The sequence below is a fragment of the Euleptes europaea genome, chromosome 8, assembly GCF_029931775.1.
Source record: "Euleptes europaea isolate rEulEur1 chromosome 8, rEulEur1.hap1, whole genome shotgun sequence".
In the NCBI taxonomy this organism is placed as follows: Eukaryota; Metazoa; Chordata; class Lepidosauria; order Squamata; family Sphaerodactylidae; genus Euleptes; species Euleptes europaea.
The window spans coordinates 43812147-43837993 of record NC_079319.1 but is presented as its reverse complement, the minus strand read 5'-3'; the positions used below and the strand labels follow the sequence as shown (position 1 = coordinate 43837993).

General features: G+C 47.2%; 1 protein-coding gene across 1 annotated transcript in view; it reads left to right on the top strand.

Moving 5' to 3' along the window:
- The first annotated feature begins 1391 nt into the window (after positions 1-1391).
- Positions 1392-25847, top strand: part of RGS20 (regulator of G protein signaling 20) — a 44553-nt gene continuing 20097 nt past the window's right edge. The window contains exons 1-2 of the mRNA XM_056853985.1: positions 1392-1642; positions 19503-19814. Coding sequence (XP_056709963.1) covers positions 1526-1642; positions 19503-19814 — 429 coding nt within the window. The 5' untranslated portion in view covers positions 1392-1525. The remainder of the gene's footprint in view (positions 1643-19502; positions 19815-25847) is intronic.

Here is a 25847-nt window from a genome sequence, read left to right as displayed (position 1 = left end):
AACCTTGCTCCCTGTGGTCCTGATTTTGCATGGCCACGCACCTGTTAAGTGCATTTTTTGAAAAGGTCAGAGCTCCAGTCATAGAACTCCCAGCATCTCATCTGGTTTATCCCTCACATAAGCCGCTTATTATCCTGGGAAACAATAAGTCCTTCTAAAGTTAGAAGGAGTGTAGGAGACTCCAGTCTTAAGCCCTTGTGAGAAATGTACATGCTTGTTCTGTACCCAAACCCAACATGTTTCTAGCTCTCAGAACCCCTGAATATTTCTACTTAATATGCCACTATGCCCAACGTCTGAGACATTGCATACAAAAATTACATTATATCAAAGAATCGTATTAAGAATTAAATTTCATTCAAGGACTGTATTATGAATAACAAAAAAGGTTAACTGCACAAAGCAAATTCACAACATTGTTGAACTTTGTAAAACAGCATCGGAATGTTGTATAACATATTCATAAGAGCCCCTTCATGGGAAACAAAAAGGGAACCATTTCCCCCGCGTAATATAATATGCATAAAATGTATTAGTTCAGTCTCAAAAGCTGATCTGAAAGAGATTGCACTCAACAAAACGTGAAATCTGTGAAATGCAAAATTCTCCACAGTAATTGGATTACAGCAAGTGCAGAACAGGGTGAAACTGAAAAGCAACAATTTGTCCCAAATATAATTATGAAAGTATTGCTGACAGTCTGAAGTGGCTATATCATTAACGGGATTTAATGAATGAATCGGTAACAACAATTTAACCTCCAGTTTCACTCTGTATTCTTCTGCTCCCACCTTTATTTCAGGAGGCTGAACAGATGACAGATATGTATAATCTAAATGGTGCTGTTTAGTGTAACCTGTTAATTAATTCTTGTGAGAGAAAGAAAGAAACTATGTTTTTTTAAGCAAAGATCAAAGGCCTATTAATAAGCTACCTGTGTGGCTGTTGCTAATATGGAATTTTCATCTCGGTTCGAAGGATTAACTAAAGACCATCTGTTCAATCAATTCTTACTCCGATTGAAAATACCAGCAGTTCAGTGGCATGTGCCCAGCACAACTGTCATCTAGCACCTAATCTTTTCTGTACAAAGCAACATGTAAAAACCAATTAACTGTATGCTGCTAATGTGCACTCCATCTTATCGAGACAGTTCCAAGGAGTTTAGGTATCTTCCTAGGTATTTCATCATAGATGCCAAATCAGAATGCTCACCTTTAAAAAAAAAAACAACCAAAGAAACCTCTTTACCAACATATTGAGGCATACAATAGTCAACAAGTTAGAGCAAAGAATTAATATTGAATGGACTGGAAAAGGAATTGCTGCTCAGTGAACAGATAATCCTGTTTGCTTTCCCAGCCGTAAGCACCGTAGGAAAGATTTAACTAACTTCACTTGCCTTGATGCAAGAAGTTAATCTTATGCTGCTTTCATTTACTTCAGTGTCTGAATTTTGGGCGTGTTTCCTGAAAAATGGTGTCATTTTCCCAAGAGAACTGAGTGTGGAATTGAATTCCAAAACATGCCTTTTTATGATCTGTCAAGGTGGAGGCACTATCTCTTTTCCATTAGAACATCAAGCACAACTGCAGAAGAGGAAAATGAAGGCACCACTAAGAAAATGCAGCCATTTCTCAAGGTAAGGAGAAGTCCTGGATACTGAAATGAGAAGAGGGATGGATTAAATTATTATAGCATAACTCCAAAATCTCTGATCATTTATGCAGGGAGAGTGTGCAGAGCCTCTAGAATTATTTCTATAGTGCCAGCTAACAGCAATGCACACCGAATGGAAGGACTGCTGCAAAATCACACTCTATTCTCTAAATGTTACTTGGTCCTTTAGAAAAGATCCCTCTGCCTTCTTCAGCTACTTTGAACCCTTTCATAGATAACGTTTTTATCCCTGTGGGGGAAAATATGTGCCTGACGTTTGGAAGCCTTCCAATAAATATTGCTGATTAATTATTTTCTCTGATCCCAAATGATCTTAGGAATATTGTCGAAGGCTTTCACAGCCAGAGTTCATCAGTTAGGTTATCCGGGCTGCGTGACCGTGGTCTTGGTATTTTCTTTCCTGACGTTTCGCCAGCAGCTGTGGCAGGCATCTTCAGAGGAGTAACACTGAAGGTTCAACCCCCTTCTGACTATATATATTACTCTTCCAACACACTTTGACACTGAGAGACACTGTCCTTCAGTGTTACTCCTCTGAAGATGCCTGCCACAGCTGCTGGCGAAACATCAGGAAAGAAAATACAAAGACCACGGTCACACAGCCCAGATAACCTACAAGAACTGATCTTAGGAATACTTCTGATAAAATATTTTTCCAGATAATCCTCAGGTAGGATGTGAGATGAGCCAGTGTAGTATAGTGGCTAAGGGACTATGAGACAACAAATCCCCGGTTTGGAGCTTACTGCCACTACAGACTAATATGATGACCTTGGATATGCCACCTGCATAAGACACCCATCTGGAACACTGATCTACTTTATAGGGATGCTTAGGGTTACTGGGTGGTGGCAGTGACCTGTGTCTCTTGGTAATCTCTAATAAGAAGAATGTGGTATTGTTGCATTCAGAATTTGGAATAGTTTGTGGTGTTGGTTTGGAGGAAACCATGGTTTACCTGGTTCATACGTCACAGCAAACCATGGTTACCACTAACCAGGGAGCTGAGAGTATCAGCCTGCCCAAAGGCAGGTGAAGGGAACTATATGAATCTATAAGAAATTTACAGTGGTCAGTCAGACCATGTTTTGCTCATGAGACCTGAACACAGCATCAGGTCAAGGAACAACTTCAGCACAGCCAATTCGTAAGTGTGGTTGGTTTGTGTCACAATTCACAAGGCTCTAAGCCACATAAGGTTGCCAGTCCCTCTGATGGGGACAGGGCACCACCGCCTGTTCGGCTTTGGGCAGATTCCCAGGTTTTGGTATTCAGCGATCCGAAACCTGAATATTGCCGAAATGGCTGAAAGTTTTGAACATTTGTGTGATGGATGCTTTTATTGAACTGGGCCATCTACTAAGCTGCAAGTGCTAACTGGCCGCTCACACTGTGTGTCACAAGCTCAATTCTGTGGAATCAGGCAGTCTGTGATTCAGTTTTTTAGAATTTTTCTTCAGATGTTTGCCTGAACATCCACTGAATGTGCAGAAAGGAGAGTAGAAACACACCCACTGTTCCTACCACGATGTCCTGTCTCAGCCATCTATTCACACAGAGTTTTCCAGTGTGTATGGGGCAGCTCTGGAATGAGATGAGGGAAGACCATGCCTTAAGCAGATGATCTTGGACGACGACCAGCCTCTGCTGCCACCACCTTCACCACCTGTTCTCCCCTGCTTCCAATTGAGGCTCTGGAGCAGCTGGAGTTCATTCTGCAGGCATCTTTAAAGACTGCAAGGCAAGCTGAGAATGCCCACTTTGGGGAACCTTGTTGTGTATATCCACACAGACTTCTGAGGAATGCTGAGGGAAGGTGTGTTAGTTGGTCCGTTTCTTGGGTGGAGATGATGTGGTCTCAGGCTGCACCCTTTGTTGAGACACCACTGGCACTGTGCACCTTACATATGTACACGTGTATGCACATAGACTCCTTTGTTTGGTTGGGTCTGCTTTGTGTGCAACCTTCCCAGTTGTGTGGAGGAGTCTACATGCCATACACTGGTGCTCACATTGGGGTTGCCGAAAACATTTGGCTGAACATGTGGACATCGGGGGAGTGGGGGCAGTGCCCCATTCCTCTGTGTGCTTTCACTGAATGTATGGGTGAATGTCTAAAGAGAGCGATGGTTCTGGACTTCATATGGTCCCATGCAGTGATCAGTGATCTGGTCATCTGGATGGTTTCAGCTACGCCTTGAATCACGATGACTGCCCCCCACCAGTCAAGAACAGTAACTGAGAATTTCAGTTTTTATTTTTAAACAGCACGTTTCCAGTCCTGTAATGGAGAGCAGCTTAGAATTTTAAAAGTAGTGTGTCTGCTGAAGTTATCTCAGTGGTGTGTGCAGTTGCTAGAAGGCAGAACTCATTTTCTCCCTGTTTATAAAACAACCCCACTCCCTCCTGCCCAGATTGCTCTGAAAGGAACCCTGTCTTTCCTTCCCCTCTGCTCTGCTATTTTTAAAAGAAAAGAATACAACTAAATTTAAAATGAGCGAATTATAACAATGAGTGCCAATTTTTCTACTTTTTCATTTTGATCAATTTGCTGGATTTTGTTAACGTGGTTGCAGAAAAGAAGGGTACTAAGTGCAGGATTTCTGTGTTATGCTGATGCTCCTGCACGCTTTCTCTGTGAGCATTTGCTATTCGTGCTTCATCCTAAGACATATTTGCTCACATCTGCTTCTGGGCATTGCAAGCCTGAATCCTGCATCTATGGCTTTCATAGATCTGGCGGGGCCTTTGATTGTCTGTTGACTTTCTGCTTGGTTGCCTGGAGTTTTAGACCACGTCAAGACCCGTGGAAGTTTGTTCTGAACGTGGTTGCCTGAATCTGTTTTTGCTCCTACCTTTCATTTTCTTAATCCTCCTGATGTGATTTGTTTGTTTTCTGACACCAGCCTGACTCCGAGTTTATTGGTTTCTGGGCTAATCCTCTCCGGCGCTGAACCCTAGGTCAGGTTCCTATGGGATATTAATCCTTTCCCAGACCTCTGTTTCTTCCTGTTAATACCCAATCCATAGTTGTACCATAGCTCGATCTATAGACTTAAATTAACATATTTCTGGTCCTTTCATTAGGTAAAATATGTAGTTTGTGTCCACAAATCATCTTAATTATTGAGCAGCATTTAAAAACCATTTAAAATATTCATCATGACACTCAGATTAGCCCTGTGAGCTGTTTACTTCTACCTTTTGCTTTGTTTTGCAGTAGGGTTGCCAACCTCCAGGTAGTAGCAGGAGATCTCCTGCTATTACAACTGACCTCCAGCTGATAGAGATCAGTTCACCTGGAGAAAATGACCACTTTGGCATTGAAGTCTATGGCATTGAAGTCCCTCCCCTCCCCAAACGCTGCCCTCCTCAGGCTCCACCCCAAAAACCTCCCACCGGTGGCAAAGAGGGACCTGGCAACCCTATTTTTCAGTGTGTTTTTGTTTGTTTGTTTGTTTTGCAAATGTCAGAGAGGCTAAAATAGGTCAATTAAAATTGTTCCTGCTGTATTGTTTGCTCTAATTCATCTTAAGTAGAGCTTATCGTCACAAGGGAGAGTCCACAAAAAGTGAGTTTTGAAAAGTTGGCAGGTAGACAAGCTGCTAATACTTGCTCCCTTGTGTATGAATAGACCAGCTTGCTTTGTGTTTGTTTTATATTTATCATAAGTCAGGGCATAATTCTGGGGATTCAGCTCAATTGGCACATTACCCCTGCTTTTAAGGGGCAATCTGTATTTGACTCTGGAACTTGGGTATGTAATGCAGCTCTGAAAAGCAGATTTGGGACAGCCTGATTTGGATGAGGGCTGCAATAGTAAGTTAAAGTTTGGAGGCCATGCCAGCAGAGCCAATACATAAGTGTGGCTGGTTTGTGTCACAATTCACAAGGCTCCAAGCCACGTAAGGTTGCTAGTCACTCTGATGGGGACAGAGCCTGTTCAGCTTTGGGCAGATTCCCAGGTTTTGGTATTCCCTAACCCTAACCCAAAACCTGAATATTGCCGAAATGGCTAATTTGGGGTATATTTTCAGTTCAGGTATATCGATATGCACAACCCTACTAGCAACCCTAACAGTTTCCCAAGTAGGCTAAATAGAATGGGGGTTCTAGTGTGACACATGAAAAAGTGTGTTATCCTTCTCAATTTTATCGACACATGGTATAGTATGCCTTGAGTCTCAGTGAGAAAGATAGACTATAAATAAAGTTAATATATTAAAAAGGAAGGAAGCAGGCAGGAAGCATCAGGCATGCCCAGAGCTTGGCTTGTCTTTTCTTGGCATCCTGGCCAATCTTTTTTTAACAAAACAAGTAAGTTCCTCTTGAAAATTTCTGTGAAGCAGGGTGGGAGACAATTCATTGGTATTCCTTTTAGGGAACAAATCTGAGTAAAAAGATTCTGATTTTCCACTGGGCCCTCTCTGCCCAAGATGGATCTCCTGTGGCCACCCAATGAATATGGCTCGATCTTGGGACTATTCATTGGCTGCTTTCCTTGGTCATTCTTAAACTGTGGTATCACATTTCACACACCCACAAAGCAGTAAATAACAATGCTAGATTAAATGTTTGATCCACTACACCAATCAGTCTGAGTAGAAAAGTGGTTAGGGGTTGACCTATGACTAGGGACACCTGGGTTAAAATTCCCATTCTGGAACAAACATCAGACACTGGGGATTCTGTCTGTCTGAGGTCCTCCCAGTGCCCCCCTTTTAAATAGATGGCACACAGGATCCTTGCTGGTATTAGGACCATGGTGTTCTTCAGCCTGATGTCATCCTTTGAGGCTGCAATTTACTTTGTTAAACAAGCATGCGGATTGTGATACCGGCTTGTAGCTCACTGGGTGATCTTGGACCAGTTCCTCCTTCTCAGCTTCGTTTGCCTGACAGGATTGTTGTGAGGTTGAAGGAGAGGACTATTTATGCTGCCCAGAGCGCCTTAGAGGTAGGGTGGGATATAAAAGACTGGGATATCATAGAGATGGGGGTCTGTATTTTCCCTCCATGTGATAAAATTGGGGGAAACGACATGGAGAGGTCTAGCTCCCCTCCAGCACCACTGCAGTCCCAATCTAATTCTCCCACCCCCACATACACGCATCTGTATTCGCATCTGAAACCTCACAAGAAAGGTTGCCTGGAGAAAAATGCCCTGTCCTTTTAACCGATGCTTTGTGAGATTGACCAGGTGATGTTATTTACCTCCATACCACAAGAAACTTTGATGGTCCATTTCTGCAGATGAAGTCGCTTTTAAAGGGTCAGGACCTTTTTTTCTCCAGGCCAGGCCTACCCACAGAGGATCCTGGATCATTCCCTCTTTGGCTACAGAAAAGCTCCCAAATACTGACTCAGCTCTGCCTGCGAAACTTTGATCTAACCGTCATTTCTATCAAGAGGGGTTATCGACTGCACAGAGGGAACTTCGTGCTTATTGGGCTTGAAACATTTTTTGAACCTATCCTAAAGGAAACCTTTAATGAAGCCTTCCATTTTTCTTTTCTGTTGTGCTTCCTTCCTGTCAACTCCCAGCATTAAAGAGTAGAGCTAATGATTTCAAGGGCCCAATTAGCAAGCTGTGCTTCCTGATCCTATCTCTTTGACCCTGAGCGAGAGGCAAAAAACATCTGTCTTGGTTGATATCAAAGCTCCTGCAGGGATTTGGAATGGATTAGCTTGGCAGGCTCCCCAGCAGGAAGATCAATTTGTGAGTTAGTCATGTGCCCGCGTGCCAACAGTGTTCCTCGAGACTCAACTGTTAATCTGCTTGCTGGATTATTAGATTCTACACAGGAGTCTGTTTCTGCTCTTACAGGCTGCCCTGAAGCCCTCACGCATGGAGTCCTGTGCTGAGTTAAAGACTTTCAAGCAGACAGGTGCTCAACTGGGCAGCCATCAGTGATAGGCCGCCATGTCAAATGTCCCTCTGCTTCTGTAAAATGTAAAGGTAGTTCCCTGTGCAAGCACCAGGTCATTACTGACCCATGGAGTGACATCACATCATGCCATATACTGAGCAGACTATGTTTACGGGGGTGGTTTGCCATTGCCTTCCCCAGTCATCTACACTTTACCCCCAGTAAGCTGGGTACTTATTTTACCGACCTCGGAAGGATGAAAGGCTGAGTCAACCTTGAGCCGGCTACCTGACACTGACTTCCGTTAGGATTGAACTCAGGTCGTAAGCAGAGCTTTTGACTGTAGTACTGCAACTTGCCACTCTGCACCACAGGGCTTGCTTCTGTACTGGGACAAAAATATTACAGCGCTGTAGAACCAATATTCCCCAAATCATTGCTGATAACCTTGCATTCTGCCAATAGCTGGTTTCACCATCTCCTCCTTCCGAGGGATTCCAAAAGAGGCAAATATCTCTCCCGCGACTTGCATTAAAGAGGGAAATTTTCCCAGAATAGATTTTAACCTCACACAAAAATTTAGTCTCACACAAAAAAATCACAGTGAGTAGCCATGTTAGTCTGTCTGCAGTAGTAGAAAAGGGCAAGAGTCCAGCAGCACCTTAAAGACTAACAAAAATATTTTCTGGTAGGGTATGAGCTTTCGTGAGCCACAGCTCACTTCTTCAGATATCTGAAAAAGTGAGCTGTGGCTCACGAAAGCTCATACCCTACCAGAAAATATTTTTGTTAGTCTTTAAGGTGCTGCTGGACTCTTGCCCTTTTCTACTACAAAAAAAATCAATGACGTTATTTCACCAGAAGAGTCTAATTTTAAACCTCTAGCGACACCTGCTGGCAGGTTCTATTTTGTGATATGACATTCCAGCCATTTCAAATTTAGATGTACAGTCAATATTTTGACCCTAAGCAAAGATCTTGGTTACAGCATTTCGTTTCAGTATCTGGCATGCATGAAATACTGTTAGTAACAGAATAAGAAGAGGTCTTGCAATGAACTTGTAATGATCTACAGGAATGATTGCTTTAGAATGCAAAGCAGCAGCATATGTGTATACATGGTGCCATCTTGTCATTACAGGCTGCTCTTTAATGCCACAATCCTTCATTAGAAAGATGGCCGGGATCATGTGGGGTCATGGTGCCTGTCCTAGCACATATGCACATGCTCACTTGGAGGCATCCTTACTTCTACAACCGGAGGGTCCAGTTGGTGCTCAATGCTTTGGGTTTAAGGAATGTCAAAGTCTGAGCAGCTCTTTAAAATGTATGGCTAATGAAACGTGCTGGGCTTGCATGCAGGGCACTGGAAAACATGCATAAACCACTGATGTAGCTGTGTTGACATATGAGTTGTTCCCTTAAATGAGTGTTTAACTTTTTGGCAAATGAACTATAAGTCAAGTCCAGGCTGTTTGGTCAGGTCACTACAGTGACATATTTATGCCTCGGTACAGTCACCCAGCAGTGGACAGCAACAGAGCATGACAGAGGCAAGAACGCTGAACCTGGTGCTATGGCTCCATGCAGAATCACAATGCATTGTGACTTGGTTAACCAGGGTTTGTGAAACAAAGTCTGGTTCATTTATCAGACATAACATACGATTTCCCCTCCAGAAATGTTCTTCTTGCATTCCTTGAGATGTTTAATTTCATTTCCATGAAATATTTCAACAACCGTAGTATAGTTACATAATATCTTAAACATTGGTCCCATTCTGGTTCACTCCATAGGATGTCATAAAAACTCAGTCCTGTGAGATACTTGTTCCTCCCCATCAAAATGAATTATATAAACAACTATCAGCCTATTTTCAAGTCATCTTTTTTGGGCAAGATGTTCAAGAGAGGATTGGCAACACAAATCTAAGTCTTTCTGAGTAAGATGGATTAGCTGTGTCTCTTTCAGTCTGGCTTCTGTTCCTGGTATGGGACAAGAATTGTCCCGGTTGCCTTCATGGATGATGTACACTAACAGGAGAATTGTATGCATGTTGATCCTCACAGACCTCTCTGTGACTTTTGATAACATTGACTGATTATGTCGGTCATTTCGGACCACTTTCTGAGGGCCTGCTTGGTCATGGTGGTGGTAGCGGCAGTGAATTGGCAACAGTTCTCTGTTACCACTGTAGCTGTGCAAAACCATCCAGTGGAGCTTTTCTAAGTGGTAAAAGGCTGCCATGTCTGATTCCTGACTTGGATAACTAAAGTTGACTTGGACTTCTTTGCTAGGCATCTTGTGGATAAAATTGATCTTATCCATCAAGTCTTGGATTCTACTGTTGGAGAAGATCAAGATGTAGTAAGAGTACAGGTGTGGTCTGGATATGAACAAGTTGCTTGGAGAAGTGTATCCAAACACAAACACATCTATACTCAATCCTTGCTCATCTTTACTAACTACACCAAGCTGAGGGGGAATGCCAGAGCAGAAACTGATTTGTTCATTCTGGGAGAGACAGTGGGTGAGCCACATGGTTGATATTTATACCTGGACCTTCAGCAGCTTTCAAGTACTATCAACCATGGTAGCTTTCTGCCCAGATTGTCTGATAAAGGCACTGAGGTGCTGCATTCCAGGTGTTCCTGTCTTGTTCAGCTTACCAGTATCAGAAAGTGTTACTGGGGTGCGGGCTGTTGGAATTCTGCAATGTTCATTCTATTCCTCCGCACTTTTAAAACATCTGCACAAAAGGTCTAGAAGAGATCGTCCAGAGATTAACAGGGAAATGTCATCAATGTGCTGATACCACTCAGCTCCTTTTCACTGGAGTCAGGAGAGACAGTTGACATCCTCAATTCGTGTCTGCAGTCAGTAATAGCCTGAGTGAGGCCCAATAAATTGAAACTTAGTCTAGATTAGACTGAGGTGCTGTTGGTCAAAAACAATCACCATTCCGAGGATCAGCCTGTTCTGGGTCACTCCACATATCTCCTAAAGGGCAGTGCAATGCTAAAAGCTGCCTGCTCTGTAGCGACCGGCCGCTGGTGTAATGGGAGGGGGAGCTGCTAGTCTGCTCCCTAAAGCATTTGGTTAGTGAGTGGCCAGCCAGAAAAAGAGTTCATAGCTGGCTTTTTGAGGCCACAACCACATGAGCATCCCCAGCAACCATGTCATAGCATCCCATCCAGGTGTTGGGTTGCGATGGCTTGGCCGTGATGGACAGGGCAGGCAGAACCAATCAGGGGCTAGGGGCATAGCCCAGGGGTGGGAAGGGGCATGGTCAGGGATGCTGCCCCCCCCTAAAGGAACGGAGTCCTGTCACAAGTCCCTGGGCAGCTGACAGAGTGGGCAAGGGCTCCAGCAGAGACCCCAAGCAGGCCCTCAGCCCACACAGGGCAAAGGGTGCCCTCATCTCGGAAGGGGCACAAGGATATGACAAAGAGAGCGCACCCAGCCAGGGGTCTCCCCCGCTCACCTGTGGGGGTTCCTCCTGCCAGCCCATCCATGCTGCCACGGGTGCCCCCTGGCCACCCCACTGGTCACCCCCACCAGCTGTGGAGCAGGAGAGGGGATCACTGGGGTAGGCTCAGATGTGGGGACATGAGCACCACCAACAGATCCCCGAATAGCCTGATCAATGGAGCAGAAGTGTTTTGGGACTGGAATCAGCATCCTTCTATTCTGGGTGCTGTCATTCCAGTCACAGAGCAATGTCCCAGAGCCAGTGTGGTGTAGTGGTTAGGAGTAGTGGGCTCGATTCTGGAGAACGGGGTTTGATTCCCCACCTCCTCCACATGAGTGGCGGACGCTAATCTGGTGAACTGGATTTGTTTCCCCACTCCTACACACGAAGCCAGCTGGGTGACCTTGGACTAGTCACAGTTCTCTTTGAGCTCTCTCAGCCCCACCTACCTCACAAGGTGTCTGTTGTGAGGAGAGGAAGGGAAGGTGGTTGTAAGCCAGTTTGAGTCTCCTAAAAAGGTAGAGAAAAACAGCATATAAAAACTGACTCTTCTTCTTCTATCTGTGCCCAGAGACCATCATTCTAAATACATTCTGCACCCATTGTAACTTTTGTGTTCATGAATGAATATGCAAGTCAATTGGCATTCCTGGCTCCCAGTATATCCATGCCCATGCAAGTCAATTGGCATTCCTGGCCCATGCAAGTCAATTGGCATTCCTGCCTCCCAGTATATCCAATAGGAATCCCAGCATCTCCCATTGTTCCCAACAGGCAATCTTGTCATTCATTTTATTACATAACCTCTCTATGCACACCTGGCTGTCCCTGATGTGCCTTGTGACATCCAGAAGCCCTTCCAGGTGCCTGGCAGCTGCTGCCACAGACTATCAATCCCTCCATGCCCTGGGAGAATGCATCGCTCCCCCGTGGCAGGTCTCCAGCTGCTCCCACTTGGTTGACACCCCAGGGCCCAGCAGGAGCTCCGAGAACCCTGCTACAGCATCCAGGGCCTGAGTCAGCATCTCAACTCCCCTACTAGTGCCCCCCCTCAAAGACACTGCCTGCTGCATTGCCTCCGCTCCCAGCCACCGACTCCAGGAACCCTGTGATCCCCTGCCCCCTCAGTGATATCTCCCTGGATGTCTTCCTAAAGCAGGCACACATGTATTGACTTCATTCCTTTATTCTATTCATATCCTGCCTTTCTTCCCAATGGGGGCTCAAAGTGGCTTACATCATTCTCCTCTTCTCATCACACCAACCCTGCAAGGGAGGTTAGGCTGTGTGACTGGCCCAAGGCCACCCAGCTAGCTTCCATTGCAAAAGGGGGGATTTGAACCTGAGCCTCCCAAATCCTAGTCTGACACTCTAACCACCACACCACCATGGGGGCTCATTCAGTCAGACCACCCACTGGGCCATCCCCCCTTCACACAGCAGCCAGCAAGGTGAGCAGAGGGGCGAACCAGGTGTGAGGTCAGCTTGGGAGGTGCTGCCGGGCCCCGTGATGGGAGGGGGCAGTGGCACCCGTACAACCACCCACAGCCACCCAAGAGCCCTCCCTCGTGTGTCATCAGGCAGCCCTCAGGGGGAGTCACAGTTGGGGTGGGGAGGGAAGTGGGGCAGGGAGGGGCATGGGGCTCCTGTCATGCAGTCAGGACCAAACAGACAGACACACAGTTATGACACAAGCTAGACTTTATTGAACTGCAAACCACGTCGAGGTCTGATGACTCGAGCTGCCGCCTCCCTGGGGCCATAGGGGGTACCGACTGAGCCTTCCCTGGCCCCGCATGCATCTAGGTAGGGTGGAATTGCAGGTGGAACTTGGCAGGGCTGGCTGAGCGCAAGGCTTCACTCCAGGAGGATGGGCTGGGGCAGCAGACTGAGCAGAGTGTGGGTAGGAGCGGCACGAACCGCGCCCTGAGGCCAGGGACATGTGCAGCGACAAGCGGCCAGGAGCGCCTTGCTGGGGACAACCATGTCCGTCGCAGCCCGCCAGAGACTCCCCTCCATGGCCCAGGGGGCAGAACTCTGCTGCAAATCCCCCCCCCCTCCCAAGGCACAGGCTGGGTCCATCCAAACCGCGCTTCCCTGTCCTGTGCTGAAGGGCTTCTCATGTGCTAATGATCCCTCCACTGTGGCAATCGCTGCACAGGACCCTGTTCCTGCAAGATAATGAGTTCAAGGGTTGTTTAGTAACCCACTCCACTGTGAATGGGGCCTCCACCCCCCAAAAAAAAGCATGCCAAGAGGGAACCCATCAAACGAACGAGCTGTCAGCCCAGTGTAAAGCTGAAAGCTTGGCCCCCTCCCCCAGCCCATGTCCCATCCCACACCCTTGTGCACGGGGGACATGGTGCCAAGAGTTAGCAGCTCCTGCCGGACCCCCCCCCCCCCACTTGACTGTCACGCTGCTGGGTTTGGGTGCGGGAGGCAGATTTGCCAGGGCAGCTCTTGGCCTCGAGCAAGGGAAGGAGGTTCAGGAAAGAGACCCGTTTACCTGTCACTGTGTATCCTGCCTCCAGAGATGGAATACCTGGTAGGGTTCATTGGACAGTGAGAGTGGGGACATTGTTTGCCCCTGTGAGTGATTGTGCAAAGTGCTCGCCCCGTGGTGCTAAGTGCTCTCGCTGTGCTTTTCCTGCCACCAAAGTGCCTCACCACTCGCTCTAAGTCTGCACGGCAGGAAGCTGTCAGACAGCATCCCATGCCATGCACCCTACCTCATGAGTTGTGGGGCATCCAGCCGGGGTTTTGTAGGGCTGAGGGGGAGTTGATTTAGTGCTTGGGAGGGAGCTTGGCCCCCACAGGGGAAGGGAGGTGATTGGTCATGCCTGTGGTCGACATCCTGAGCTGGTTCGGGCCTCATGGGCATGGCTGCGACAGTGGGGGGCACTTGATTTTTTAGTACAATTCTCATCTATGGGCTATACCGTGTTTTTTGTTGGTGTATCTTTCAGCTTCTATCAGGGGCGTTCCCAGGCTAAAAGGGCTTAGGGCGTTGACTAACCCTGGCCATGACCCCGGAACCACCCACAACCATGCTGGCTCAGGGGCCTATGCCTTAGTTGCACTTACAGGCAGCCACTATGGGGCTGAGTCCACTCCTGAGAACAATGGAGTGGTGCTGGGGGGGCTGTGCCGGCATAACTGGCCCTTACATTGGCATAGAGATACGCCAGCACAGAGGTCAGTTTTCTCCTTAAGCACATCCCCCCCTTAGGATATCACTGTTAGGTCATTTATGCATGGGAGTTTTACCTGAGGTTCTTTGCTCGCTGGACCCACACTTTCCTGTTGGGAATCTATGCACCAGCAGTCTCCAAGCTTCCCGCCCCTTGAAGCACTGCTTCGTAATTGGCTGTAGTGAGATAAAAGTTCCCTTCCCCAACCCAACTACTGCATAAAAAGCTTTTTAAGAACATAAAACAAAAAACGGAGCAATCTGAAAAGGGAGGGGGATATCCAAGCCTCAGTTTTAAAAGGCTTTCTTCTGCTCAGAAGCTTATTTTAAGTTAAGACAAGATGATAATATTATAGGTATAAGAATTGGGAGAAATCATTACAAGGTTAAAGCATATGTGGATGATTGTGTATTTTGACCAATCCTAATTGTCAAATGGAAAAATGGAACAACATTGTAGAGGTCTATGGAAAGCTTGCAGGATTTAAAATAAACAGGAGCAAAACGAAAATTTTGGTAAAGAATATGACTCTACCACAACAAGCAGACCTAATTAGTAAAACAGGGTTTATTATTGATTCTAAAGTTAGGTATCTAGGAATATGGTTAACTTCAAATAATCTTAATTTATTTCAGAATAATTATGTAAAAATTTGGCAACAAATTGTTAAAGATCTTAATCAATGGAAGAAGATACCGTTATCATTATGGGGACGGATTTTAGTAATTAAAATGATGGTATTACCAAAGATGCTTTTTTAATTTCAGAACTTACCAATTATAAAAGGAGTAAACAAATTTAAAGTTTGGAAGAAGGAAATTCTGAATTTTCTATGGGGAAAAGAAAGACATAGGATAGCCTACCATAACTTAATTGAATTAAAAGAAACTGGAGGCTTGGGTCTCCCAGATTTAAGAATGTATTATGAAGCAGCTTGTTTTGGCTGGTTAAGGAATTGGATACTATTAGAGAATCCTAGATTATTAGAATTGGAAGGTTTTAATATAAGATTTGGTTGGCATGCATATCTGTGGTATGATAAAGATAAAGTAAATAGGGATTTTAATTTTCATGTTATTAGGAATAGTTTATTACAGATTTGGAAAAGGTATAAAAGATGTTGGGAAGTTAAAACACCAGGGTGGATTAATCCTATAGAAGCATTTATGAAAAGGGGAACACAGCTTAATCTGGATATAGGTAATTATAGAGATATTATTGAGTATTGTGGTGATACTTGGACTCTTAAAACAAGAGAAGAACTCAAGATTGGAGATTGGTTTATGTATTATAAATTAAAGGATATATTTAATAAAGATAAATTAATAGGATTTAATAGAAATAAATCTAAATTGGAATTAATATTAAATATGGGAAACAGATAGCAAAGATGTATAAATTTATTATTGAAACAAATTTAGAGCAAGAGAAGATAAAACCAGTTATGATAAAATGGATGAGAGATTTGGGGTATAATATTAATCTTGAGGTTTGGGAAAGATTATGGAAAATAGAATTTAAATTCACAATCACCAATGAAATAAGAGAGAATTTATATAAGATGTTTTATAGATGGTATATTACACCAGAGATTGTTAGTTTAAATTTAAAGGGGGAAATTCTGATTTGTGCTGGAAATGTGGAATGGAAAAAGGAACTGTAAAAGGGTTTGTAAAAAAATTAAAAAGTTTTGGAGAAAGGTAGTAAGGGAGACTAATAACTTGATTAATACTAAAATAAATATAGATCCAGCTTTTTGTTTATTAAGAATCTCTAGAGATAATTTGAATAGGAATGATAGAGTCATATGTCAATATAGTTTTACAGCAGCAAGGATTATTATTGCAAAATCCTGGAAGCTAGTAAATAGACCTCTAATTAAGGACTGGAGAGAAAAAATATGGTTTTATATGCGGATGGCTAAATTAACAGATTCCCTACATGGGAAAGATGTGGAAGAATTTTAAACTATGTGGTCAAAAGCCTTTGCATACTGGAATAAGCTGGTAAAAATGAATTTTATTAATATTGTGAACGAGTTGTAGATTCAATTTTTGATAATTCAGTTTAATGCTAAAATAATGTATTAATAAACTGTTTAGACACTTCTCCGGAAGTTCAACACAGTGGTGGGAGGGATTAAGGGCACACTGGTGGAGGGTGGGGGGAATAAAATGGGTAAGATAAATATAATAAGAATGTAATGATTGTATTTTGGGTTTTTTAAAAAATTATATATATATCATTCTTATTATGTAGTTTTCTAAATTGTTATACTTTTTTGTTGTTTGTTTTATTTTGTTTGAAAATATAATAAAAATATAAATTTAAAAAAAAGTAAGGGCTCTGAGGAAGTAGGAAGTATTTGAATCCCTGCCTCTGGACATGCTGCTTTGTAATTGGCTGTGAACGAAACTAAGCTTGTGTGTCCCGCACTTTGTCTTATGCACAGAGATTTCACCTGGGCTGAGCTCAGGGGAGAGGGAAGAATCGGGTTAACAGAGGAACAGGAAGGTCCAGGATTTGTGAGGGCTGGCAGTGAGGTCATCTCTAATGGAGGGAAAACTCATGCATAACTCCAAGGAACAACCAAGACAGACGGGGTGTGTGTGTGTGAATGTGAGTGAGTAAACAATCTTAGACTCATATTTGTAAACAGGGCCTTAGATCTCTATTCTGGCATGACGCACTTTGCTCCACATCAGCTGGTGTACCAGATGCTGCATTTCGTCAAGAAGAAGTATTTGGGCCAGTTGTCCATGTTCTGATCACAGCTAGATTGGATTACTGCAATAAACTCCATGTGAAAATGATTCCGAAGCTTCAGGCAGTACAGAACACAACTTTAAGACAGCGCTAGACTAGTCACTGGAGCACATTGTGTGCGTAATGTGCCATGAAGTCACAGCTGATTTATGGTGATCCCGTAGGGTTTTCAAGGCAAGAGACGTTCAGAGGGGGTGGTTTGCCACTGCCTGCCTTTGCGTGGGCTGAGAGAGTTCTGAGAGAACTGTGACTGGCCCAAGGTCACCCAGCAGGCTTCATGTGGAGGACTTGAACACACTGCACTAGTTTTAATAGAGCTTCATTGGTCGCCTAGTTGATTCAATGCGATAATTCCAAGTGTTAGCTGCTACCTTTAAGATCCACCATGGTTCAGATACGAGGTTTCTAAAATATTCCTGAGAGCTAAAGCCTTCATCAGAATTACTGCCTTCCATGAGACATAAGATGGGTAGCTATCAAGACAGAGCCTTTTTAGTGGTGGGACCCCATTTTTAATGCCCTCCTCACAGCTGTATACCTAGCCTTTTTTGCACTTCATAAGCCAAGCTAAGGTCTGGTCCAGAAATGCAAGGAAATGGGGTAGAAGGTGGAATCGAAAACACCACTGCAGAGTGCAGGGGGAAGATCACAGAAAAACAGAAAAACAGCATACGAAGCAAAGGGAGGGCAGAATTCTCCTCTGTGCAGTGCTATTTCTGCCTTTGTAGGATGTTCTATAGGTGAAGGACCATTCAAAGCTGCTATCGATCACCTGCAATTCTACCGTGCCAGGGCTCTATTACTTCATTATTCATGTTTATCATATTTTTGTCTTATGTTGTGTTATTTATTTACAAGATTTCTGGGCTGCTTCAGAGTCCTGCTTGAGGTGGTTTACAATGAAAGTAATAAATTATCAGTATAAAAACAACAAGCCAAATGAGCCATTTATCCTGCATTTCAGACAAAACTGGCTTCCAAAGTAGATCACAGGGTTTAAAAAAATGACACCTAAAATGTAATACAACTGCTCCTTATGGAGAAGGATCCTTGGCTGAACTCAGTCCGGTATGATGGAAGGGTGTTTGATTGCTTCCTCCCTTCCCCATGATGGTCTCATCAATGCTGGTGGAAGCTCAAGGGAAGAGGCTCTTGACTGTGTGGGACCCCAATTCAATGAAGGCTTAATAATATTAATAATTGTTACTTGAGTGAGCCAGTCCACTATCTCACCTACCTCACAGGGCACTGAGGCAATAAAATAGAAGAGGGGAGAGCCACATATCACCCCGAAGGAAGGGCAGCATCCAAATGTGATAGATAATCATGTAAGGGAGATAGATGTACATACAGAATCACATGACAGTAGCTCCTGGTGATATCCTCTGTTTATGGGGATTTGATATTTCATTTTATTTGTTCTATTTAAATGTGGCATCTTGTAAACTCTGCAGTCCTGAGATCCTAAATGGCCACAACTACCCAACGTGAAGCCTTCCTTGCACTTCATCAGAGCACATTTCCTGATGTATATTAAAAAAGCAAACAGTATTCTGGCAGACTCTAATCTGGTGAACCGGTTAGTTTCCCCCTCTTACACATGAAGCCATCTGGATGACCTTGGGCTAGTCACAGCTCACTAAGAGGTCTCTCAGCTTCACCTACCTCACAAGGTGTCTGTTGTGGGGAGGGGAAGGGAAGAGAAGGTGATTGTAAGCCACTTTGGAGGAGGAAGAGGAAGAAGAAGAAGAAGTAGTAGTAGTAGTAGTAGTTTTTATATGCCGACTTTCTCTGCCACTTAAGGGAGGCTCAAACCGGCTTACACCTTCCCTTCCCCTCCCCACAACAGACACCCTGTGAGGTGGGTGGGGCTGAGAGAGCATGACTGGCCCAAGGTCACCCAGCTGGCTTCATGTGTAGGAGTGGGGAAACAAATCCAGTTCACCAGATTAGCCTCCGCCCCTCATGTGGAGGAGTGGGGAATCAAACCCGCTTCTCCAGATCAGACTCCACCATTCCAAACCACCGTTCTTAGCCACTACACCACGCTGGCTCTTAAGTGGTAGAGAAAGTCGGCATATAAAAACCAACTCTTCCTCTTCTTGGCTTGAGACTCCATTATGTTTCAGTGCTGTCACCATAATTATTAATGTTAGCTTTCTTGAGGGAAAAGGGAACAGGAGAAGCCTCCGCATATTTCCATACTACCCAACCACACAGTTTGTGATTTTCAATTAAACTATTTATCCCACTACTGTGCTGTTCTGCTTTAATGAAAGCAGCAACCTGGCAGACATACAGGGCTGTGTGGTGGACTCACGCAGTGTGCTGTACAGCAGGCAGGGTCCAAGTCTGTCTGAAGCCCCACTGTATAGTATAGTTAACCGAACTGTTAATCCGGCCTTCAGGCCAAGTTTCTTCAGATTTCAAGCCTAGTTGCTTAGATTAAGCCAGATGAGCCTTTGGCTAACCTCTGTTTCATGTTTCTCTCTCTTCCCTTCCACTCTCTCACACCTCTCCCCAGATTCCCCTGTACCTTCCAGCCCTGTTGCCAACTTTCCCTTTTTTTTCCAGTCCGTTCTTTCAGCCTCTGTCCCGTCATCCTCTCCTCCTTCCATCTTTTCCAGCTGCCCCCTTCTGTAACATCTCACCCTTCCCAAAAGGGACTCGGCTCCGGAGGGAAGCAGCAGCTCTGGGTCCACTCGACACCTTGCTAGGAGGCCTCTTGATAGAGCTGGCCTCACACAGCTGCATCTCCTTGGAGACCCTCAGATGCCCTCAGTGTAAAGCAGCAACATTTGGGAAACCCGGGACTCCCCCCAAACAACCCAGTGATGTGAGTACCACTCATCAGACAGGCTATTCTTGGGGGTGGGGGTGAGAATAGCAGCAGTTCATCCACATTCAGCAAGAACATCCACTTTAGCAAGATCGTGGTGTTTGGTGGCTCATTTCTAATACGAAAGGTGACGGGTTACCTGGAACTCATACCCTTTGGAGAATAGGAACCTATGAACAGCCCTTCTGGATCTGACTCAAAGATCCCAGCATTCTGTTTCCAAGAATATCCAGGCAGAAGACAGGCAGGGGACACCCTTCACTTGTTATGCTAAGCATCTGGTATTCTGAGGTAGACAGCCTCTGGATCTGGAAGTGCTACTAGTATGTCCCCCCCAAGGCAGATATTTATATCTGTACTTATATCATAATATCTATATCTGGATGAGAAAAGTCCTTTTCAGAGAACCAACATGGAGTAGGGGTTAAAGTGTTGGACTAGGATCTGGGAAAACAAGGTTCAAATCTCTACTCTGCCAGGGAAACTTGTGGAGTGACCTTGGGCCCATCACAAACTCTCAGCCTAACCTACCTCATTTTAAAAAATGTCTTCATGCTGAACTGTCATTCCAGCCGTCACTGCAAAGCCATACCTGCTTTGCATTTCTTAAGAGCCCCTTTAACGCGACCTATTGTATTTGCTCCGCCCCGCATCGAAGCATTCACTGAAGGAACCATGAAAAAGCACAGCTGCGGCTTAGCAATGCAAACGACCATTGCTAATGGCTATGCAAACAAAGGAACGAAGGAGCAGGCGAGCGGGGGTGGTGGAATTTGTTTGACTTTCTCCTCTTGCCTCGGGACCGTGAATAGTCGTTTTAAAGGAGGGGGGGGTTGGGTTTTTTTTTTTTAAAGCAGCTTTGAGCGAGCATCAAAATCGACCCTGAATAAATGGCCCTACACTTCCTTGCAAGAACAAGCCCCCTTGCTCTGAACGGGGCTTGTATCCCAGCGAGCCACTGGCAAGGACGGGCTTGGGCTCGGTCCCTCTGACGCTCCGAACGGGCGGCGCCGCTTACGGCGGAGGGGCGCCAGCAGGCAGCCGCCGCTGCATCCCCCTCGCTCCATCTGCGTCGAGGCGGGGAGGGGGGGTTGCGGGGGTGTTTTCGCTTTCCTTTCCGCGGGTTCCTGCGCCAATCAAAAGCGGCCGCCAGCTGCCATTGCGACCGCGGCGGGGGGAGCAGCAGGCGCCCCGCTGGCTCGGTAACCAGGGAGCCCGGACGGCAGCGCCTGCGAAGCGGGAGGAAATGACGCGAAGGTTATTTATACACCGGATCAATTCCAGTTGCAGGGGCAGCATCGCGCCGCTCCCTCTTCTGGAAAGCAGGGGGTCCAACGGGCTGGGCCCCAAAGCCGCCGGCGGCACGCGGCACTCCGATTCCTGCAGCAGGGAATCTCCTGGGCGGGCGGCTCTTTCGCCTGGCTCCGCCAACAGGTCTCTAGCAGGGGTCTCCCGTCGTCGGGAGTTTCCCCGAGGGGGACCGTGATTTGCCTGGCGCCACTGATGCAGGGGAGGTTTGGCCGTGGATTTGCCACTCTTTAGATGCCCATTTTCCCCATCGAAATGCTCAAGAGCTCAAAAATACCCCCCCCCGCAGAGTTTTTAGAACATGGATGGGGAAACGCGCGTCTAGAGAGCGGCAAACCCAAGGCCAAATCTTGTCGAAGGCTTTCACGGTCAGAGTTCATTGGTTCTTGTAGGTTATCCGGGCTGTGTAACCGTGGTCTCGGTAAAAAATACCAAGACCACGGTTACACAGCCCGGATAACCTGCAAGAACCAAGGCCCAATCTCCCGTGCGCAAATGCCCTGGATTCGCCCAGTTTGACAGCCAAACCTCCCCTTGGCCAACCCGCCACGGAGGCCCGAGGCGGCTTGCTCGGGGCTCCCCGCCACGTGGCGTAGCGCCGAAGCAAGATTGGCATCGGGTCCGCGACGGGCGACGTCCGCGCCTTCCCTGGAGGGGTTTCTGCCCCCAGCCCCTAAGAGCGAGGAGAATAAAGGAGACGGCGGACTTTGCGAGGGGGCCCGCTCGCAGTCCGCCTCCCCCCCCCCGCCCCTTCCTTCCTTCCTTCCCCTCCGACGCAAACAGGCTTGTTGATCCCTCCGATTCTCCTCCCCGGGGGAGGGGGGCGAGCCGGGAGCCGCCCCCTGGCCCGCCCGCCCGCTCCCACGATGTGCTGGCCGCTGCAGATGTGCGCGGCTCCAGATGTCAAGCGCCCGACTGGCACCCGCGCGCGCACGTGCCCCGGCGCCCTGCCAGAGGGCCCAGGCGCTGCCCGGGGCAGGGTTGGCGGCGGCGGGGTGGGGAGAGAACCGCAGCAGCCCCCCACCCACTCACCCCCCACCCAGCCCCCGGGCGGAGCCGGCCGGCCCAGCGGCTGGCTGGGAGCTGTCCAGGGTCCTGAAAGGAGAGCGGCGGCCGCGGCGGCCCTGGGCGCGGCGCGGCCTCCACCCCCGGCGTCCGAGGGGCTCCGGGGCGCTCCCGGGGCTGGAAGGGCAGGGGGGCTCGAGGGCCGGGCCGGGCCAGGCCCGGGTGGGGCAGCCGAGCCGAGCCGAGCCCGGGACGCATGCGCATGGCTGGCGAGCCGCCGTCCCCGGCCGAAGAGCCCGGCGCTACGGACCCAGGCGAGCCGGGCAAAGATTTCCAGCCGGCTCCCGGCGCCGAAGGGGACCCTGTAAGTACCCGCCGGCCTCGCGGGCCCCGGCTCCCTCCGCCCCGCCGCCCGGGTCGCGCCTCCACTGCAGGGGCGGCCGCACTCGCTCGGCACCCTCCGCCTCCCCCTCCGGGCCGCCGGAGCGCGCGGGGTGTCCCCCCAGCCCAGGGACCCCCAGGGCGGCGACGGACGCTCCTCTCGTTTAGACCACGGGGGCAGAGGTGGGCTGCTTGTCGCTCGAGGGGAGCCCAACCCGCAGCGGCAGGCCGCGGCTCTTGGGGGCTCCTCGGGGCCAGAAGGCGTCAAGGGCCGGCGGGACCCCCGGGCAAACGGCGCGGCTTGGGAAGCGATCTGTCCCCGGGGGAGGGGGGTGTCCGTTTTGCGGCTGACTTGGAGCGGGAGGGCGGGCCGGCTCGGCCGCCTTCTGTGCGGGTCTTGGGCTGGGGCTACAACTGGCACGGGGGTCTCATGGAAACGCCGGGCGCAGAGCGGACTGGCCCTTGGGTCAGCTGGCCCGATGGCCAGTGGGCCCCCTTCAACATTAGGCAATCTGTCCAACATATCAATGAATCAACATTAAATGATCGCCTTGTAGTGGTGGGTGGGCCCCCTTCGCCTCCTGGCAACCGATCTTTTTAGACCCAGCCCGCCACTGGGTGAAAAGGTGAAAAGCAGCAGCCGTGCTGAGGAAGGTCCTGATCCAACCAGAGCTTCCCCGCGCGGGGACGAGAGGAAGGAAGGAAAGAAGCCCAGGGGACCCGACCGGACCTCCGCTCGCCTCGGGAAAGAGGAGAGGGTGGGCGAGAGAGGCTGGAAGCAGCAGGGAGGGAGGTGGCGGATCGACCGCAGGGATGCGGGTGGAGAAAGCGGCGACGGCGGGGTGGGTGGACTTCTGTCGCTCCCCTTGGCATTTCCCAATCCACCCAACCCAAGTCGCGCCCCTCCGCCCCTCTTGGAGACTGCTCAGAGACAGACCTGCCCGGTCCATCTCGAGGGAGACCCCTCCGGGCAGCCCAGCAAAAAGAAATCTGCCAGGAGAAGTCCGAGCGGGACTCCTTACATCTTTCAGTCCACCCTCGGGCGGCCGAGATCCTCCTGGATTAGCGGGAGAACCCAGCAGGGTTAGGAGGAAGGTCGTATTCGACAGTAGCCTTGGCCATTTATGCACGGGTGGTCTCTAGACGCCCATTTCCCCCATCTGAATTCTCAAAACTCTGCATGTGGGCTTATTTTGGAGTTTTGAGAATTTGGAAGCGGCAAATCCAAGGCGAAACCTCCCGTGCACAAATGGCCTTGGTTCGTGTCCCGATGTTCGCATTTATTCAGCCGGAGGTGGCCTGTGTTTGGCTCTCTTCGTGCCCGCTGTCCTTACCCGCTTTCTTTCCCTAGCCGTTCCCGTCCTGGGGTGGAATTTGGAGGTGCCCCGGCTCTAGCAAGCTGTCCTCTTCGGTGTCAGAGGCGCGCAGATTGGCATTGTGTAGGACGCAACGTCCTGTTTGGATTTTCCCATTTTGAGTGAATGGCACGCTCGTTTTGGCGATCTCTCGGTTCTTTTATCCAAGTCTATAAAGAAACATAAGCGACCGACGAATGTAAAGGCTATTTATGCCTTGGCCTCTTTATATATCTACCGCTAGAGGGCGGCGTTTGGAACTTTGGAGAGCCCAAAATCTCCTTACAATTAGTTTATCGGTGTACAAAGAGGATTTTACCTGTAAACATAGATACAAACTCTACCTATGGGGTATGAATACACCAGGTCCTAGGGCCACCATGAACAAGAAATGGTATGTCAGTGGCACAGGTGTATGCATATAGGGAGACTTGATCCTCAAGAGCAGGAGTTACCAAGGCTGTGAAAGTTTGTATCACTCCCGCTACGGGCCCTGAGAACACCTCTTTACTCTCTCACACACACAGCTGGTAAAGAAATGGGTGCCTTTCACTCCTATGGGAAAAGGGAGATTATGTGATGTTGTTACAGCTGCAAGGGAAAAAACCCCAGATTACCCTCAGTCTTGATCCTGCGTTACTCAACCCTGACTGACAGGGAACCTAACTGGAAAGTGTAAAGTGTTACAGCTCCCCATCTTTACAATATACAAGGCAAGCCTCTCTTCCGTACACGTCAATTTCAGTTAATGCTTAGACGTCACCAAAAGGTAGGATGACTACTGGAATCCCCTAGCCAAGACATGAAGAAGATGCTACTAGTAGCAGTAATTTTGAAAACAATTCCAAATCTGCTTAGTATTGTTTTCCAAAAAACCCTGCTACTGATAGCATCTCCTTGTGGCAGCCCTAGAAAAGAAAAGAAAAAACATTCTGGCCCATTCTCAATTGTATTCTGCTGTCTTACATATCCAATCCCAAACACCCTGTTTGATTTTGACATAAGTTGTTTTTTAGAATGAATCACAGCATAGCAAAGCACAAGCAACCATGTCAGAGAGGGTAAGGATTTTCAGAGTCTGACCTCCACAAAAACTCAAAGTAAGTTTCCTTGAGTTCATCCCCCCCCCTTCATCCTCCAAAATTCCTACGCCAGGTTGTCTAATCTGGTTTTTATTAATAAAGGTGATTGTGGCAGTTTCCACATGGAGATTTTGCTTCACCTTGGCTTCCTTACAGAAGCAACAACAGGGAATCATCTCTGTGCAGAAGCAGCCTCTGAAATTGAATGAAAATTAGAGACAGCTGCTAAAAGCAGATGTTCAGTGACTTTAAACATGCAAGTAGAAATGGCTGCAATTTAATCCAGAGGCAATTTATTGTGTATAATCTGCCCTATTTATTTAAAAACACATAAATTCTAACACCACTGATATAATAGTCAAAGCCAAGTAAACTATCGGCTAATTCATACAACAGTACCCTGATGCAGCTGTTTGTTTATTTTAAATATTTCTACATACCCACGTCTAAAGGGTTGCTTGGGTGGCTTCCAACAGAAATTAAAACAATACCCCCACCCCAAAATCCCTCCGCAAAAAACCAGCACAAAACACAACCACAAAAAAAGCAACAGTAAACCCAGCAGGATAGAATTTAAAACATTGGCAATATAAAAAGCAGCTTAAATTCAAATTCTACAGCCCGATACAAAACAACCCCATGGTTTTTTAAATGCCAAATGACTTCTTAAAAAACAGAGTGTTCAGCTGCCAATGGAACCAGTGGACTTCTCTTAACAGGGCATGCTCATTGTCCAAAAAAAAAAAAAAAAAAAAAAAATAAGCATGTATATCTTTAACTGGGGATGGATGAACATTCAAATGTACATCCTCACAGGAGAAATCACACATTGATACCTTGTTTGCAGTCAAACAGTTGAATTAAGGTTGCAGTGGATGCTTAACGATTTTGTTGCTGCT